Source organism: Doryrhamphus excisus, linkage group LG22 (assembly GCF_037039965.1).
Source record: "Doryrhamphus excisus strain RoL-2023G ecotype Guam linkage group LG22, RoL_Dexc_Guam_v1.1, whole genome shotgun sequence".
Lineage (NCBI taxonomy): Eukaryota > Metazoa > Chordata > Actinopteri > Syngnathiformes > Syngnathidae > Doryrhamphus > Doryrhamphus excisus.
In genome coordinates, this window is record NC_136378.1 from 2,242,458 (window position 1) to 2,259,674 (window position 17,217).

The following is a 17,217-nucleotide window of genomic DNA, read 5'->3' on the forward strand; positions in this document are numbered from 1 at the left end:
ATTAAGATATTTGACTGGATTTGGTGACAAAAGATCGGGTTTGGTTTTCATCCGACCCTTTTGGATGGGCTAAATGAGGAAAAGTTCCGCTTTATTTGCATGTGAATTCCAAACAAATTGTGTTTTGTCCGTGTAGTGTAAGCTGGAATTCCAGAGTTGCCTCTCTGGGAAGATGATCTCCGTGAAATGCGATGGAGCGTGTCCGTGTTTGCCTGGACCGGCGCTTAGCAAACCCTCACGGAAAACCGACAGGACCGGTGAGTACATTCCGTATTTTGCTTGTCATGGCAGGGATGAGCAGCGGGTAGAACTAGAACTGAATCAACTTGAATTGAGTTTATCGTTTCTTTCAGCCATTTTTGAACTCAAGCTGCTTCCTCGTACTTTGTAGTGATCCCTCAAAAATATTCTCAGCATTCCCATTGCTTTCCACTCCCCGCTTCGCTCATTCGTATTATTTTTTTTCCCTCTTCACTCCATGTCTCTGACAGCTACGGCGAGCAGTGATGGAGTGAGGCTGTGTGTCTTGTTGTTTGTCATAAAAATAGGATTTTGTCTGATAGATGGAGAGATTCCGACGGAGAAATGCAATCTAAAGTGGGGCAGCACAAAAAAGGATGGATTGTTATTGTTACAAAGTTCCTCCCTTTTCCCGTTGTGGGAGTTGGGAGATGATGAGGATGAGGAGTCTTACTCCCTACATCAGTCTATCCGTTGTCTGCCTGTCTGCCGTATCCATCCGTGTACTCTTCTATTAATATTCCTAAGAATGTTCATCATTCATTCATTCATTTTCTACCGCTTATCCTCATGAGGGTCGCGGGGGTGCTGGAGCCTATCCCAGCTGTCTTGAGAGGCGAGGGGACAGATAAAATAAAAAGCCAAAAAGTTACCACTTCCACACAAAATAGGAGGAGAACTCATTCATTCATTCATTTTTCTACCGCTTATCCTCACGAGGGTCGTGCTGGAGCCTATCCCAGCTGTCTTGGGGCGAGAGGCGGGGTACACCCTGGACTGGTGGCCAGCCAATCACAGGGCACATATAGACAAACAACCATTCACACTCACTTTCATACCTATGGACAATTTGGAGTCGCTAATTAACCTAGCATGTTTTTGGAATGTGGGAGGAAACCGGAGTATCCGTAGAAAACCCACGCATGCGCGGGGAGAACATGCAAACTCCACACAGAGATGGCCGAGGGTGGGGAAAGACAAAATAAGAAGCTAAAAAGTTACCACTTCCACACATAATAGGAGGAGAACTCATTCATTCATTCATTTTCTACCGCTTATCCTTACGAGGGTTGCGGGGGGTGCTGGAGCCCACATCCTGGACTGGTGGCCAGCCAATCACAAGGCACATATAGACAAACAACCATTCACACTCACATTCATACCTATGGACAATTTGGAGTCTCTAATTAACCTAGCATGTTTTTGGAATGTGGGAGGAAACCGGAGTACCCGGGTAGAACATGCTAACTCCACACAGAGATGGCCGAGGGTGGGGAAAGACAAAATAAGAAGCCAAAAAGTTACCACTTCCACACAAAATAGGAGGAAAACTCATTAATTTTCTACCGCTTATCCTCACAAGGATCGCAGGGGCTGGAGCCTATCCCAGCTGTCTTTGTGCGAAAGGCGGGGTACAGCCTGGACTGGTGGCCAGCCAATCACAGGGCACATATAGACAAACAACCATTCACACTCACATTCATACCTATGGACAATTTGGAGTTGCTAATTAACCTAGAACATGCAAACAGAGATGGCCGAGGGTGGAATTGAACCCTTGTCTCTTAGCTGTGAGGTCTGTGCGCTAACCACTCGTCCACCGTGCAGCTGTTTCAAGTTTCGTTTTTAGGCTGAAGTAGATAAAAACGTGACAATACGAGTACGACCTCGTGAGCTAACAATGTTCAGTAATGATTTTATTTCCTTGTCGTCCCAATTTGGAGAATTTGGAGTCGCTAATTAACCTAGCATGTTTTTGGAATGTGGGAGGAAACTGGAGTACCCGGAGAAAACCCACGCATGCACAGGGAGAACATGCAAACTCCACACTGGAATTGAACCCTGGTCTAACCACGCTAACCACTCAACCGCCGTGCCACCCAATGTTCATCATACAAAAAAACAATATGGTGTATCTTTTATCCCAGCTTCTTTCACTGTTAATCTTTCATCATTCGGTGAGAATGAGGCAAAAATGATCCAGTAGCCGCACTTTGGACACCCGTGCTCTAGCTAGCTCAGGCTGTATTGGATAGAATTAATTGCTTTCACGGCTAAGCGATATCGAAAGCTAACAGACCGAGGTCTACTTATGTATGGATTGCAGACAGTGGGACTCTGGGAACAGAATCTATTTGTGTGGGTTTCTCCTTTCACTCAGTAAGTTGGCTTTTTAAATGCAGTCGTTCTTAATGTCCCCCATTCCGACACGTTCCCAGATTCCCTTTTTTTTTTTTTTTTTTTACTGAATATCATCGTGTGTGACTGTGTTGTCTCCTAACTTGATACGATCTCACATCAGCTCAGAATGGTAAACAGATGGAGCTGGCGCTATAGGTGTGTGCATGTGTGTGTGTGTGTGTGTGTGTGCCAGATTGCATTCTGATGATAAGAGTTAGTAGTTTGAACCTTTGGAAGAATCAGTAAACATTGAGATGCGACACACACATGCACACAAACAATGTGGATTCAAACCATCTGAAAGTAAATATATATATCATATACCCTCCTCAAATTTGCTTTTATGTGATGCTGCGTGATAAGTACTGTGTAGTGTACGTATGTGCCACCCTGAGATTGTTAAGCTACACGTACATCTAACGGTACAGCCTTAATTACAACGTCTCTTTAGCATAAACTATCACCTTAATTAGAAAGGCACTCGGTAATGAAACGCACCTTAATGAGCTCTTCAATGGCCCGTGATACGCCGCCATGTTCTGTGAGAACGGGTCCACTGCTTCCATAGTTGGAAACAGAATGTGAGCGTTGAACAAGATAAACGCGGTTAGTGGATTTATTTACAGGAACTGAAGCAGGAAGTTGGGAGAATTTTTGAGGGGAAAAAAGACAAACACTTTCATTCGGGTGATAAAGAGTTAGCTTTTTGGCTTGGCCTTTTTTCCATTACTGAGGCTTAATGTTCCGTCACCTGCAACCTCCCGTGACCTGAAACTGTGAGGTTTTGTAGGGCAGAGGTTGATCGATTGGGCTCTGCTTTTACCCGTTATATTTTACAAACCAGAAATGATTTATTGTGCTTGAAAAGCTTTCTTTGTACTTATTTTATCTTTAATGTTAAACGTTGAATTGTGATGGTGCAGACAAAAAACAAACGTTGACATTTTACATACGTGTACCGTATTTTCTGGACTATAAGTCGCTCCGGAGTATACGTAAGTCGCACAAGGCCAAAACTGCATTATTTGGAAGAAATAAACATACATAAGTCACACTGGAGTATAACTCGCACAAGGCCAAAACTGCATAATTCGGTAGAAAAAAAACATACATAAGTCACACAGGAATATAAGTCGCACAAGGCTAAAAGTGCATAATTCGATAGAAAAAAACATACATAAGTCACAGTGGAGTATAAGTCGCACAAGGCCAAAAATGCCTAATTAGGATGAAAAAAACATACATAAGTCGCACTGGAGTATAAGTTGCACAAGGCCAAAAATGCATTATTAGGTAGAAAAAAAACATACATAAGTCACACTGGAATATAAGTCGCACAAGGCCAAAACTGCATAATTCGGTAGAAAAAAACATACATAAGTCACACTGGAGTATAAGTCGCACAAGACCAAAAATGCATAATTCAGTTGAAAAAAAAACATACATAAGTCGCACTGGAATATAAGTCGCACAAGGCCAAAACTGCATAATTCGGTAGAAAAAAACATACATAAGTCACACTATAAGTCGCACAAGACCAAAAATGCATAATTCGGTTGAAAAAAAAACATACATAAGTCGCACTGGAGTATAAGTCGCACAAGGCCAAAACTGCATTATTTGGAAGAAATAAACATACATAAGTCACACTGGAGTATAAGTCGCACAAGACCAAAAATGCATAATTCGGTTGAAAAAAAAACATACATAAGTCGCACTGGAGTATAAGTCGCACAAGGCCAAAAGTGCATAATTTGGAAGAAAAAAACATACATAAGTCGCACTGGAGTATAAGTCGCACAAGTCCAAAAGTGCATAATATGCAAGAAAAAAAAACATACATAAGTCGCACTGGAGTATAAGTCGCACAAGGCCAAAAATACATAATTAGGAAGAAAAAAACATACATAAGTCGCTCTGAAATATAAGTCACACAAGGCCAAAAGTGCATCATTAGAAAGAAAAAAAAATACATAAGTCGCTCTGGAATATAAGTCGCACAAGGCCAAAAATGCTTAATTAGTAAGAAAAAAACCTACATAAGTCACACTGGAGTATAAGTCGCACAAGACCAAAAGTGCATAATTAGGAATAAAAAAACATACATAAGTCACACTGGAGTATAAGTTGCACAAGGCCAAAAATGCATAATTAGGAAGAAAATGTCCCGATGTGGGCGTCCATGTCCTTATTTTCTAGCTACTTCCTGTCTTGTTCTTCTTCCGTTTTGTCTCTCCCGGCTCATTTGACGCACCTGTCTCTAATTTCACACTCCCTATTTAGTTCAGGTGTGCTCTTTCTTTTGTGGCTTCATTGTCTTTGGTTTGGCTTGTCTGGTAGTTGCTGTTGTGTCATCCTGCTGCTGCTGTTATTTCATTAAACTCATCATAGTCACATTTATTCTCTTTTTATTTACAACATATTGCGCAACTGCCGGGTCTTGAGACACATGCTAACTCGCAAACTAGAGAGCTAGCGACCCAAAAAGGTAGCCTTCAAGTTATTTCCTTTAAACTTAAATAGCCAAAAACTTACCACTTCCACACGGATAGGGAGGATAACTATTACCAGTTATTTAACCTTTAACATGAACATTAATCAAACGTAATAATTTTTTCTGGGTACATGATACCATACAGCATCCATATCAAACTTGCGCGGGCTGCACTAACATTAAACTTTCATATCAAGGTGGGGGCCTCAAACTAGTGTCCTGCGGGCCACATTTGGCCCATGGGCCGCATGTTTGAGACCCTATGAAAAAAGTGCAACTTATAGTCTGAAAAATACGGTATATATCAGTGATTAGTCTGACACAATGAGCACAAAAAAAATTTGAAAAAGCGACTACATCTCCAGTTGGAATTATGACAGTACCCCCCTCCCATTCTAGTAGGCTATTCTTACAATATACAATGTGTGTCCAATTCTCAGATAAATGTTGAGTGTTGTCATAGCATCGGGAGGAGGGATTGTTGAACGCCTGTAAAAGAGCAGCGTATTCCTGATCATTATCTCGGCTGTGAGATTGTGCCGGTGTCAAAGGTCAAACTAAATCCAACACACTGTTGTATCTTTTTAATGAAACTGACCCGCCGTCCTCCTATCTCTTCGTAGCTTGTTAAGAAGTGTCACCTCATGCTTTAGTTTTTCCCGGCGTCTCAAGGTGAAGAAGACTCACCGTCTTCCAGACTCTGTCTCCTAAACGACATACATTCAGCGGCAGTACTAATTAAATAATCATTAGGGGGGATGACATCTTACTTCTTCCTGAATTCTTATTTTTCATCTGTATTTTTTTTTCCATGCCCAAGAGGATTAAGGCAATGATGGACTATGGCGCTAACACTAAATATTGACGCTTCGGAGCCAGTCGCTCCAAAGCGACTCGCTTGTGTTGCCAGGTATTTGGACAATAACGGCGGAGTGTTGACTTGTTTTCTGCCTGTCAAGTACTGCACTCCATTTTTCACCCATGAGAAGCCCTCTTAACGCGTTGAATCACTCATGCCGATGTTGTGGCTCGGAAAAAACACATGAGAAACTGCCAACAAGCCGCACTCCGCGTTGCATACATGTTTTTATTTCCAGCTTTTCTTTTTCATATTTCTCCTCTCTTGTAGAGAAGTATTGGATTACCTAAAAATGTCATCCAATAACTAAAGGACTATATATATACTTTTGTTCACTTCCTGCTTTCCTTTTTTATTTTTATTTTATTTTTATTTTTATTTTTATTTTTATTTTTATTTTTATTTTTATTTTTATTTTTATTTTTATTTTTATTTTTATTTTTATTTTTATTTTTATTTTTATTTTTATTTTAAATATATTAGGAAAGCAGGAAGTGAACAAATGTACCAGTTACTGATTGTAAAAGTACCAGATAGAAGGGTAGGATTTAATAAGCTTTGCTTCTTCCTACTCCTTTTGGACATGTGGAACTGTGAACTGATTATGTGATGCATTCAATTGTAATCTGATGCATGTTCAAATGAAATTAAACCATTACCATTACCATAATTTCCAGTACTTTACGCCCTTCTGCACTCTGTGTGTACGCTAGCAGCCCCGCCTCCACCCACCCAGACAAAGAGGCCGTACAAATGACTAAAGGGCTCACTCTGTTCATGCCGTTGTTCTATGGAACAGCTTTAAATGTTCCATACGCTAGATAGAGCTTATGCTCCTTTCATTTATGCTCGTACTTAGGTATGAGGTACATTATTTAAAATAAATAAAAAAAACCTTTAACTGTATTATAGAAAGCAGGAAGTGAACAAATGTAACAGTTACTGATTGTAAAAATGGAAGTGTGAAATGAAGAAATTAGCATCATACCAAGGGAAAGACCGAAGTGGGTCCATTGAGACTGGCGTTGCCGTGCAGGTAGCAGACAGTGGAGAGGGTGATCTGGGAAGGAGGAAGAAGAAGACACGGCGAGTGGATATCAAAGCCAGACACAGAAGCACTTATCTCTGGAGTTTATACGGCGACGTGTGTAAGGGCAGAGATGGGAAATGAAGCACTCAAAGCAATTTAGTTGAGGAAAGAAACGGAAGGTGAGATAGGTCCAGGCGGCTGTGATGAATGTTCCTTAGGTGTGACGCTCAGGAAATGCATGGAGAGCAAGGTGGCGTATGATGGGAAATGGCTACAAAGTGATTCCGTGAACGAATGCTGGACAACGAAGTAACGTCGGAATGAAAAGCAATCAAGAGAGGTTTTTCTTTTCAGTTTTTGGAGATGGAAGTGGATCCTTCTAAGTTGTTTGTATTTTGAAACGTTATCTCGGCTGCAGATGGACTCACTGAAATATTCTGAGAGGAATCGCTCTTTTGACCCAACGTTGTTTATCTTGTTGCACCCGATGGTTGGCAGCCTCAAATCAATTCCCAAAGAAACCCAAACATATTGGACACCGATAGGGCCCCAATAGGTACATTCGCCCCCCCCCCCCCCCACATTGAGGTTCAAACACAATATTTGTTTACATTTTTGAATGAATGATTGCTGTTTTGTGCTTGACTATGATGTGTTATTAAATACTATATTATTTATATTATATTATTATATTATTCTTATAGTATTATAGTGTTTTATTATTATTATTTATATTATATTAAATAATATAAATTATAATTATAAATTATAATTATAGATACCTAAATAAATAAATTATGGAACTGCACGGTGGTCGAGTGGTTAACGCGCAGACCTCGCAGCTAGGAGACCCGTGTTCAATCCCACATTTCGTTGGCAATTTCACTGCTGTGTTATTGTGCAATGACAATAAAGAAAGTCTATGTCTATGTCTAAAATGAATGAATGAATGAGTTCTCCTCCTATTTTGTGTGGAAGTGGTAACGTTCTCCCACCCTCTGACATCTCTGTGTGGAGTTTGCATGTTCTGCCCGTGCATGCGTGAGTTTTCCACAGGTACTCCGGTTTCCTCCCACATTCCAAAAACATGCTAGGTTAATTAGCGACTCCAAATTGTCCATAGATATGAATGTGAGTGTGAATGGTTGTTTGTCTATATGTGCCCTGTGATTGGCTGGCCACCAGTCCAGGGTGTACCCCGCCTGTCGCCCGAAGACAGCAACCCCGCGACCCTCGTGAGGATAAGCGGTAGAAAATGAATGAATGAATGAGTTTTCCTCCTATTTTGTGTGGAAGTGGTAACTTTTTGGCTTCTTATTTTGTCTTTCCCCACCCTCTGTCATCTCTGTGTGGAGTTTGCATGTTCTCCCCGTGCATGCGTGGGTTTTTCTTTCCGGGTACTCCGGTTTCCTCCCACATTCCAAAAACATGCTAGGTTAATTAGCGACTCCAAATTGTCCATAGGTATGAATGTGAGTGTGAATGGTTGTTTGTCTATATGTGCCCTGTGATTGGCTGGCCACCAGTCCAGGGTTGAGCAAAAACAGAGTAAAAGATGTATTAAAATACAATATTCATACATTCATTCAGGGCTAAAAACAAGGCTAAAAACAGAGCACAGACAAAAACAGTCCAAAACATTGAAGGACAAATTGCATTAATGAGAGATTTATTTACGTTAAATTACCTTGATGAACACTAGAATAGAATATTCTATACATTTTTCTCAGTCGATACTGTCCTCTCTGATGAATATATTGTGTGTATATATGTGTGTGTGTGTGTGTGTATATGTGTGTGTGTGTAGTGTGCAACGATGCAGAGCTCCACAGTCTGGCTGCCAGACTCAAGGACTGGTTTGGAGTCCTTCACCTCGATGCCAACAGAGACCTCAAATCCTCTGACGGCTCAGACTCAGCCAATGGACGTGAGTACATCAGTGTGTGTGTGTGTGTGTGTGTGTGTGTGTGCCCGTTTCTCTACCACAGCTTTCTGATCCTCATGAGAGATGCTAGCGATGCTGACAGCGACCCCGCTCTGTTCTCTGCCCGTGTCAACATGCCTCAACACAGCTCACACATATAACACACACACACACACAGTGTGCTCGTTGTCAAAGACAAGACACACAAGCACCCCGCCATGTTCCACGCTCTCTCACATGTCCGCATGTTTGTTTCTCCGACATTTTTAGACTTCGACACTAGCATCTTGCCCATATGCAAAGATTCACTGGGCTGGATGTTCAACAAACTAGACATGAACTTTGACCTCCTGCTTGACGAGTCGGAGCTGAGCGCCATCTACATGGACAAATACGAGGTGTGCATGAAGCCGCTGTTCAACTCCTGCGACTCCTTCAAGGACGGCAAGCTGTCAAACAACGAGTGGTGCTACTGCTTCCAGAAGCCTGAAGGTACCGTTTTTGGATTGGTTTTTGGCACATATTGGTAGAACTGGGGTGTCCAAACGCCCCCCCCCCCCCCCCCCCCCCCGAGGGCCACGTCGTGAAAAATGGGAGTATGCTAGGCCCATTTTGCACTTTATTCCCATAATATATTGACTTGTTCCTATAACATTAGAATGCAATTGGCTGGCGACTGAAGTCAGCTTTATTTGTTGTTTCGTTTGTTTTTCATAATGTTACCGTTTTGAAAAAAAATAAATAAAATCCGTATGAGTTCTACTATATGCTACTGAAATTAATTTTTTTCAGAATTTTTTTTTTTCACTATTATTTTTTTTTCAACTTGTTCCTGTTCCATTACAACATGTCTTTATTCTTGTAGTTGCCAATTCTGTATATGTTTTTTTTTGTTAAATTACATTTTTAAAATGTGCTGTAACTCAGAAAAGGCCCCCGGGCCGCACTTTGGACACCCCTGCTATGTAAACCGTCGCTGAACTCAGCACAGTCCAGTGAAATACTCACACAATAATTATAAGATACTACTAAAGCAACAAAATGCTCACTCTGCATTTCGGTTCCGACCCTTGTGACGCTACTCGAGGAGCGTTATTGCACACGTAGCAGAAATATATACTAATAATATAAGGATGCAAGGCCCACTTTGCACATTATTCCCATAATATCTTCATTTATTCCTGTAACATTAGAACTCTCTGTGATTGGCTGGCGACCAGACCAGGGTGGATTCTGCCTGAAGTCAGCTTTATTTGTTGTTTTGTTTGTTTTTCATGATGTTACCGTTTTGGAAAAAAATTAATAAAATCCATATGAGTTCTACTATATGCTACTGAAATTAATTTTTTTCAGAATGTTTTTTTTTTCTCAATATTTCACTATTTTTTTTTTCAACTTGTTCCTGTTCGATTACAACATGTCTTTATTATTGTAGTTGCTAATTCTGTTGTTGTTTTTTTGATAAATTATATTTTTAAAATGTGCCGTGGCTCACAAAAGGCCCCCGGGCCGCACTTTGGACACCCCTGCTATGGAAAATAAATTGAAATTTTTTCTCCCGTCGCTGAACTCAGCACAGTCCAGTGAAATACTCACACAATAATTATAAGATACTACTAAAGCAACAAAATGCTCACTCTGCATTTCGGTTCGACCCTTGTGACGCTACTCGAGGAGCGTTATTGCACACGTAGCAGAAATAGATGACAAATGCTTTTTTCCCCCTCCTCGTCTCAGGCAATCCAGAAGGAGCAAAGCAATTTGCCTCTTTTGGCAAATAGGGTAATAATATTAAGTGAACAGATGTCAGATACTATTTTAAACACAAGCAATTTTAAACAAATTGACGACAATGTGTGAAAAAGTCATTGAGTCACATGCCTCTTCTTTATTCCATGTCTATTGCATTTAATTGGGAATATTGGAAAAAAATGACAATAATTAGAGATGCATGATGATGTTGCCGGGTAAAAAGTACACATGGTTTTAAAGACACGTGTCCTTGTTATTTAATGAAACCATGTCGTTTGCATGTAGGTTTGCCTTGTCAAGCGGAGAAGAGCAGGATCCAGAATCCGAGTCGAAGGAAGAGCAACATAGGTCAGTTTGATTGACAGCACACACATCAGCATATATTAATGTGAAACCACATTTGAAAGAATGTCATCGTTTTAGAGTGTGAATGACAGCTCGCTGTCCTTGATGTCATTGGAGAAAATGTTGAAGTAGAATACGTTAGTATACGTTTACTTTGTAAAGTACATTTATTTATCTTTAATATGCACAAAAGAACCCTACTTCTCATCTGCATGCCCTTGTTTTCTTTTTTTCTTTCGCTTACGGCTTTTCCCTGTCAGGGGTCGCCACGGCGAGTCAATCGCATGGATGGTTTTGGCTTGGTTTTCACGCCAGATGCCCTTCCTGCCTTCTTTACACAACCCAAAGGGGAACGTACCATTACACCATCCGGGATAAAAAGCACCGTGCCCCTTATACTGTTAAATATATACTATATATATATACTACTCTTAAACTACACACTCTCAGATATGCAGCGTTTTTCTGTCCTTGTTAGACCCGGTTTGTGCTGCTCTCTGAAGAGAGTAGTTAACAGCATGGTAAGAGATTTTAGTTTTTAGATTGGATTAGCAGCCATACCAGGAGATTGATGAGTTCTCCTCCTATTTTGTGTGGAAGTGGTAACTTTTTGGCTTATTATTTTGTCTTTCCCCACCCTCGGCCATCTCTGTGTGGAGTTTGCATGTTCTCCCCGTGCATGCGTGTTTTTTTTTTTCCCGGGGACTCCGGTTTCCTCCCAAAAAAATTAAAAAAAAATGCTAGGTTAATTAGCAAATTAACCATAATGTGAGTGTGAATGGTTGTTTGTCTATATGTGCCCTGTGATTGGCTGGCCACCAGTTCGGGGTGTACCCTGCCTCTCGCCCGAAGACAGCTGGGATAGGCTCCAGCACCCCCTACAGCACTATCCTTATAAGGATAAGCGGTAGAAAATGAATGAATGAATGAGTTCTCCTCCTATTTTGTGTGGAAGTGGTAAATTTTTGGCGTCTTATTTTGTCTTTCCCCACCCTCGGCCATCTCTGTGTGGAGTTTGTATGTTCTCCCCGTGCATGCGTGTTTTTTTTTTCCCCGGGGACTCTGGTTTCCTCCCAAAAAAATTTCAAAAAAATGCTAGGTTAATTAGCAAATTAACCATAATGTGAGTGTGAATGGTTGTTTGTCTATATGTGCCCTGTGATTGGCTGGCCACCAGTTCGGGGTGTACCCTGCCTCTCGCCCGAAGACAGCTGGGATAGGCTCCAGCACCCCCTCCAGCACTATCCTTATAAGGATAAGCGGTAGAAAATGAATGAATGAATGAGTTCTCCTCCTATTTTGTGTGGAAGTGGTAATTTTTTGGCTTCTTATTTTGTCTTTCCCCACCCTCGGCCATCTCCGTGTGGAGTTTGCATGTTCTCCCCGTGCATGCGTGGGTTTTCTCCGGGTACGCCGGTTTCCGGTTTGGGATAGGCTCCAGCACCCCCCTGCGACCCTTGTGAGGATAAGCGATAGAAAATGAATGAATGAATGAATACAGTATTGATGGATTTGAATGTGCTGCAGACCAATAAAAAAAATCCAAGTGCTGAAATGACCCCTGTGCCGCACTTTGGACACCCCTGCTGTATGTGAATGTGTTTTGAACTGCACATCACAGTAACTGCTGCATTTTTTTTTTTCCCCCACATGTGCTGCTGTTGTACGTAACATTCCCATTCCCATTCCCATCTATGGACTCTCTTGTGCCGCCATGAATCCCACACGGTCTCTGTGGTCCACATTCAGGTTCATATATTCCTCGCTGTACCGAAGAGGGATACTTCAAACCAACGCAGTGTCACGGCAGCACTGGACAGTGTTGGTGTGTGGATAAATACGGTAATGAGATCGCCGGATCCAGAAAGCAAGGCAACCCAAACTGCGGTAAGACACACACACAATACACACCAATACACACCAATACACACAAAATACACACCAAAGATGAATGAACCTTGTGGTTCTTGCTCCAATCTGTCCCTCTGCTGTCTCCCAGACTAAGTACTCTCCTCCAAAAGGACTGCCGTGTTTTCTCTTCCTGTGACCTTGTTTTGTTAAAGATAAGATGACTTCAAAAAAAACTTTATTTAGGGGTAAAAAAAAAAAAAAAAAAAGACTTTCCTCACCTATTGCATCAGTAGTTATGCAGGAAGGTGATAGTGTTGGGTACACCGAGTGGGTCAGTCACATGTCTGATTGCGTCTACCTCTGATATTCCGCTCGGAGGCTGCAGCGCCGATAAAACGCCCACACGATGAAAGTCAAGTAGGAGAATGCAAATGTCAATGTTTCAATCCTGGAAATGAGAAACAGCGCTGGTGTGGTTTTGGTAAAGGATATGCAAAATATAAATGACGTTGATTTAAGATAAGATATATAAGATTTTTTTTTCTTTTTTTTTATTATGTAATGTCATGACCGAAAAGCCAACGAACGCTAAACGAAGCATTTTTCCACTTCAGAATGGCAAACCCAAAGACTTCCACACACACAGGAAGCATGAATGCTTTTCCTTCCTCCTTCTTGGCGAAGGATATGAATGTTTTAACGCCAACAGCCAAAACATAAACAACGTTTTCTTTCATTATGTAATGTCGTGACCGAAAAAACAAACGCTAACGAACAAAACATTCTTCCACTTAAGAACCACGTAACTCTAAGTGTGGTTTTCAGAAAAATGATGAAATTGCTGAACGCCTGCTAGCTGGCCCTGTGAGGCCAGCTGAAGATGTGATTGGTTAAGGAAACAGCCCCTGTATCGCTAATAGTATTTAAATTAAATTAAATTAAATTAAATTAAATTAAATTAAATTAAATTAAATTGAATTGAATTGAATTGAATTTAATTTAATTTAATTTAATTTAATTTAATTTAATTTAATTTAATTTAATTTAATTTAATTTAATTTAATTTAATTTAATTGAATTTAATTGAATTTAATTGAATTTAATTGAATTTAATTGAATTTAATTTGTTTGTTAGCGTTTGTTTTTTCAGTCATTAAGTAATTACATTTAATTAAATGTAATTACATTTAATTACATTTAATTAAACTGATTGTTTAAATAACCGTTGGTCTTGATCTTAATTAAATGTAATTACATTAAATGTAATTTAATTTAATTACATTTAATTCATTGCATTTAATTACATTTAATTACATTTAATTTTAATAAATTAAAAATAAATTTAATTCCGTACGTGACAAATTTAATTAAATTTAAATCCTTCCAGACGAAGATCAGGAAACATCAGGAGATTTCGGCAGCGGCGGCGGCGCTGTCATTCTCCTCGGCGACCAAGACGAAGAAGCCTCTCAGGGTCGTCAGAAGAAACGACGGGGTCGCATCCACCCCAGGGGGACCACCGAAGACGACGACGACGAGGAGGAAGATGACAAAGACGACGAGATGGGCTACGTTTGGTAGCTCCGCCCCCCCCCCCCCCCCCCACTCTCATCAGCCGACCAGGAAACGTTCAGCACAGATTTGAAGCCATTCCAGCCTCTCTTTCCAGCAGTCCATCTTTTTATCTCTTGAACTTTGCGATCTCGATCATCCGTGGACTTTCACGTTATTTTTCCGAGTCTGTTTGCCCAAACCCATGAGCCAATGTATCGGATGTAAATATGGACACAACAGGCCACATCGTACATGAAGATAACATTGTTCCTTCATTCTGTGTGTACGCCTCCACAGGTCCAACAATGTTCCTCAAAAATCCACCACTCAGAAGATTGTAAATTATCTAACCGTTGATCTTGAATGTCCCAGAAAGAGCAGGTAGCAATGAGATTTTAATGATGTGTCGTCGTTGTTGTTGCATGTTTCCTCATCGTGTTCCTGTAAAAAGAGAGAATTACCTGGCTCGGGTCAAGCTCTATGCATCTCCAACAGAACGTGACGCCTAATCGGCTGCTACAATACTTTGTTTATTTGCTATGTTGATGCTGTCTATGGTGTCCTTTTTTCGGTTCTTCTCCCAATCTCAGGAGGAAGGAAGTTGCATTGTCGAGCGATAGACAAGCGAAGCCGGGGTACCCGGCGTCGTGGCGTCGTGGCTGCTGAGACTGTTTGACTGTGCATGGACACTAAAAGAAGGCGTTTTGCTCCTGAGCTGGGAGGACTTATGAAGTCGTGGGAGCAGAGAAGAGGCTCTTTGTTCTGCCTCCTTAACGCCATGTCAACCGAGTGAACTTTTCTTTGTAAGTTTGACAATTTAAGTAAAGTGGCACTTTGGGTGTCTTTTGAACGTTATGATTCTCTGTGTGTGCGAGTGTGTGTGTGTGTTTGTGTGTGTGTGTGTGTTCCTCCTCCTTTGGGCGCCGACTCATGCACAAGCCTCATATTTGTCGCATTATTTCAGTAAGTCGGAGTGAAATGAGTACACAGTCAGGAAACAATCAAATATGACCTTGTTCTACCCTTGCGAGTGCAGCCTTTGCTTTTAGCGGCTGATATTAGCGATGGAAAATGCACATATCGTTTACTTTGTAGGGATGATGGCGGCGAGATGGCGAGCTGATCACATTGTTTTGAAAAACATCCACGTCTGCAAAAGTGGATGCAAGAATACAAGGATGAAGAGTCATGATGTGCTATATATATCACTATATTGACACTTACTATGGTACCCATTATGGCATTGGATGCTCATGTCACCTCCTACTTTGGTACGTGAAAAAAATTAAAAAATTGTAAAAAAAAAAATTTAAAAATTTTAAAAATTTTTAAATTTTTTTTAGAAATTTTAAAAAATTAAAATAAAAATAAAAAAACTTAAATTATATTAGGAAAGCAGGAAGTGAACAAATAATAACAGTTACTGATTGTAAAAGTACCAAATCGAGGGGTAGGATTTAATAAGCTTTGCTTCTTCCTACTCCTTTTGGACATGTGGAACTGTGATCTGATTATGTGACAAAAATAAAATAATAAAAATAATAAAAAAAAAAACTTAAACTATATTAGGAAAGCAGGAAGTGAACAAATGTAACAGTTACTGATTGTAAAAGTATCAGATGGAGGGGTAGGATTTAATAAGCTTTGCTTCTTTCTACTCCTTTTGGACATGTGGAACTGTGATCTGATTTTGTGACAAAAATAAAATATAAAAAATAATAATGATAAGAAAAATAATGAGCCGTTAAAGTGTGGTTCTCAGAAAAATGATGAAATTGCTGAACGTATGCTAGCTGGCCCTGTGAGGCCAACTGAAGAGCTGATTGGTTAAGGAAACAGCCCCTGTGTCGCTAATAGTGTTTAAATTAAATTAAATTAAATTAAATTAAATTAAATTTTAATATCTATTTTACTATTTTATTTCTTATTAGATCTTTTAGTTTTGGACAGTGCAGCACTTTGGAAACTCTGTTTATAAAATGTGCTATATAAATAAAGTGGATTGGATTGGATAAATGGCACGGGCCAGCACTACTGCTTCTGAAGGCCCTGGGCACGGCAGAACTTCTGATAACGCCTTCCCACCACTGAAGCATCCATATTTTTGGTCACTTCATTACATAACAACAGCTTTGTCTTCATGGGGGAGCATTTAGCCAACATCCCTGCATTTATTATCTTCTGAATATTGACGTTATGTCATAGTTTGTATTTAATGATATAAATTAAAATGCCAAATGAGAACATTTGAGCATGTGGCTTGGCCGTGACATCAAATGTCCAATTTCACTGTGGAAAAAGTCCCAAGCGAGCTCCAGTTTTCTCCCCATTGTAGCCGTGTCATCAAAGAGCAGTCAGACCTGTGACCACAGGGGAGAGCAATTAGCTACCTGGCAGAGCAGAAGCCCGTCAGCGCTCCAGTGCTCATGGACCAGACTGGAGCCTCCCGGGTCTGAAACCTACCAAAATGTAATTGGCAAACACGTGGTAATAAGTAGGGATCATCCGCTCCCTAATCTGTCACGGCCCGCTGCTTGCACTCAGCGTTCCTTTCCTGGGTGCTTGGAGCAGGTGAACTCAGCTACGCCCCCCCCCCACCCGCCCCCCTCCAGCGACCTACTGGAGGTTTTTGTTGATCATTTGCATCCAAGTGGTAACCAATCTCCCGTTTGGACATTTGGAAACTGCTCACGCTGGTTTCATTTAACATTCACACCAGCCACCCCCCCCCCAAGGCAGCATCAAACTGTGGAGGGGTGGTGCCTCGGATAAATGAATTAAACAGGACAACCCTCAAGCAAAGCTGCATGGTGGACGAGTGGTTAGCGCGCAGGCCACACAGCTAGGAGACACGAGTTTGATTCCAACCTGTGAATGGTTGTTTGTCTATATGTGCCCTGTGATTGGCTGGCCAGGGTGTAAGACAGCTGGGATAGGCTCCAGCATCCCCCCTTTGTGAGGATAAGCGGTAGAAAATGAATGAATAA

General features: G+C 40.8%; 1 protein-coding gene across 2 annotated transcripts in view; it reads left to right on the forward strand.

Moving 5' to 3' along the window:
• spock1 (SPARC (osteonectin), cwcv and kazal like domains proteoglycan 1) overlaps nt 1-16,849 on the forward strand; it is an 83,125-nt gene extending 66,276 nt beyond the window's left edge. The window contains exons 6-11 of one of the 2 annotated variants that reach the window (XM_058063045.2): nt 137-257; nt 8,612-8,731; nt 8,999-9,220; nt 10,766-10,828; nt 12,575-12,712; nt 14,064-16,848. In XM_058063045.2, coding sequence (XP_057919028.2) covers nt 137-257; nt 8,612-8,731; nt 8,999-9,220; nt 10,766-10,828; nt 12,575-12,712; nt 14,064-14,257 — 858 coding nt within the window. In that variant the 3' untranslated portion in view covers nt 14,258-16,848. Of the gene's footprint in view, nt 1-136; nt 258-8,611; nt 8,732-8,998; nt 9,221-10,765; nt 10,829-12,574; nt 12,713-14,063 lie in introns of both variants that reach the window. The other variant, XM_058063046.2, reaches the window with a different exon arrangement.
• Nucleotides 16,850-17,217: the final 368 nt, after the last annotated feature.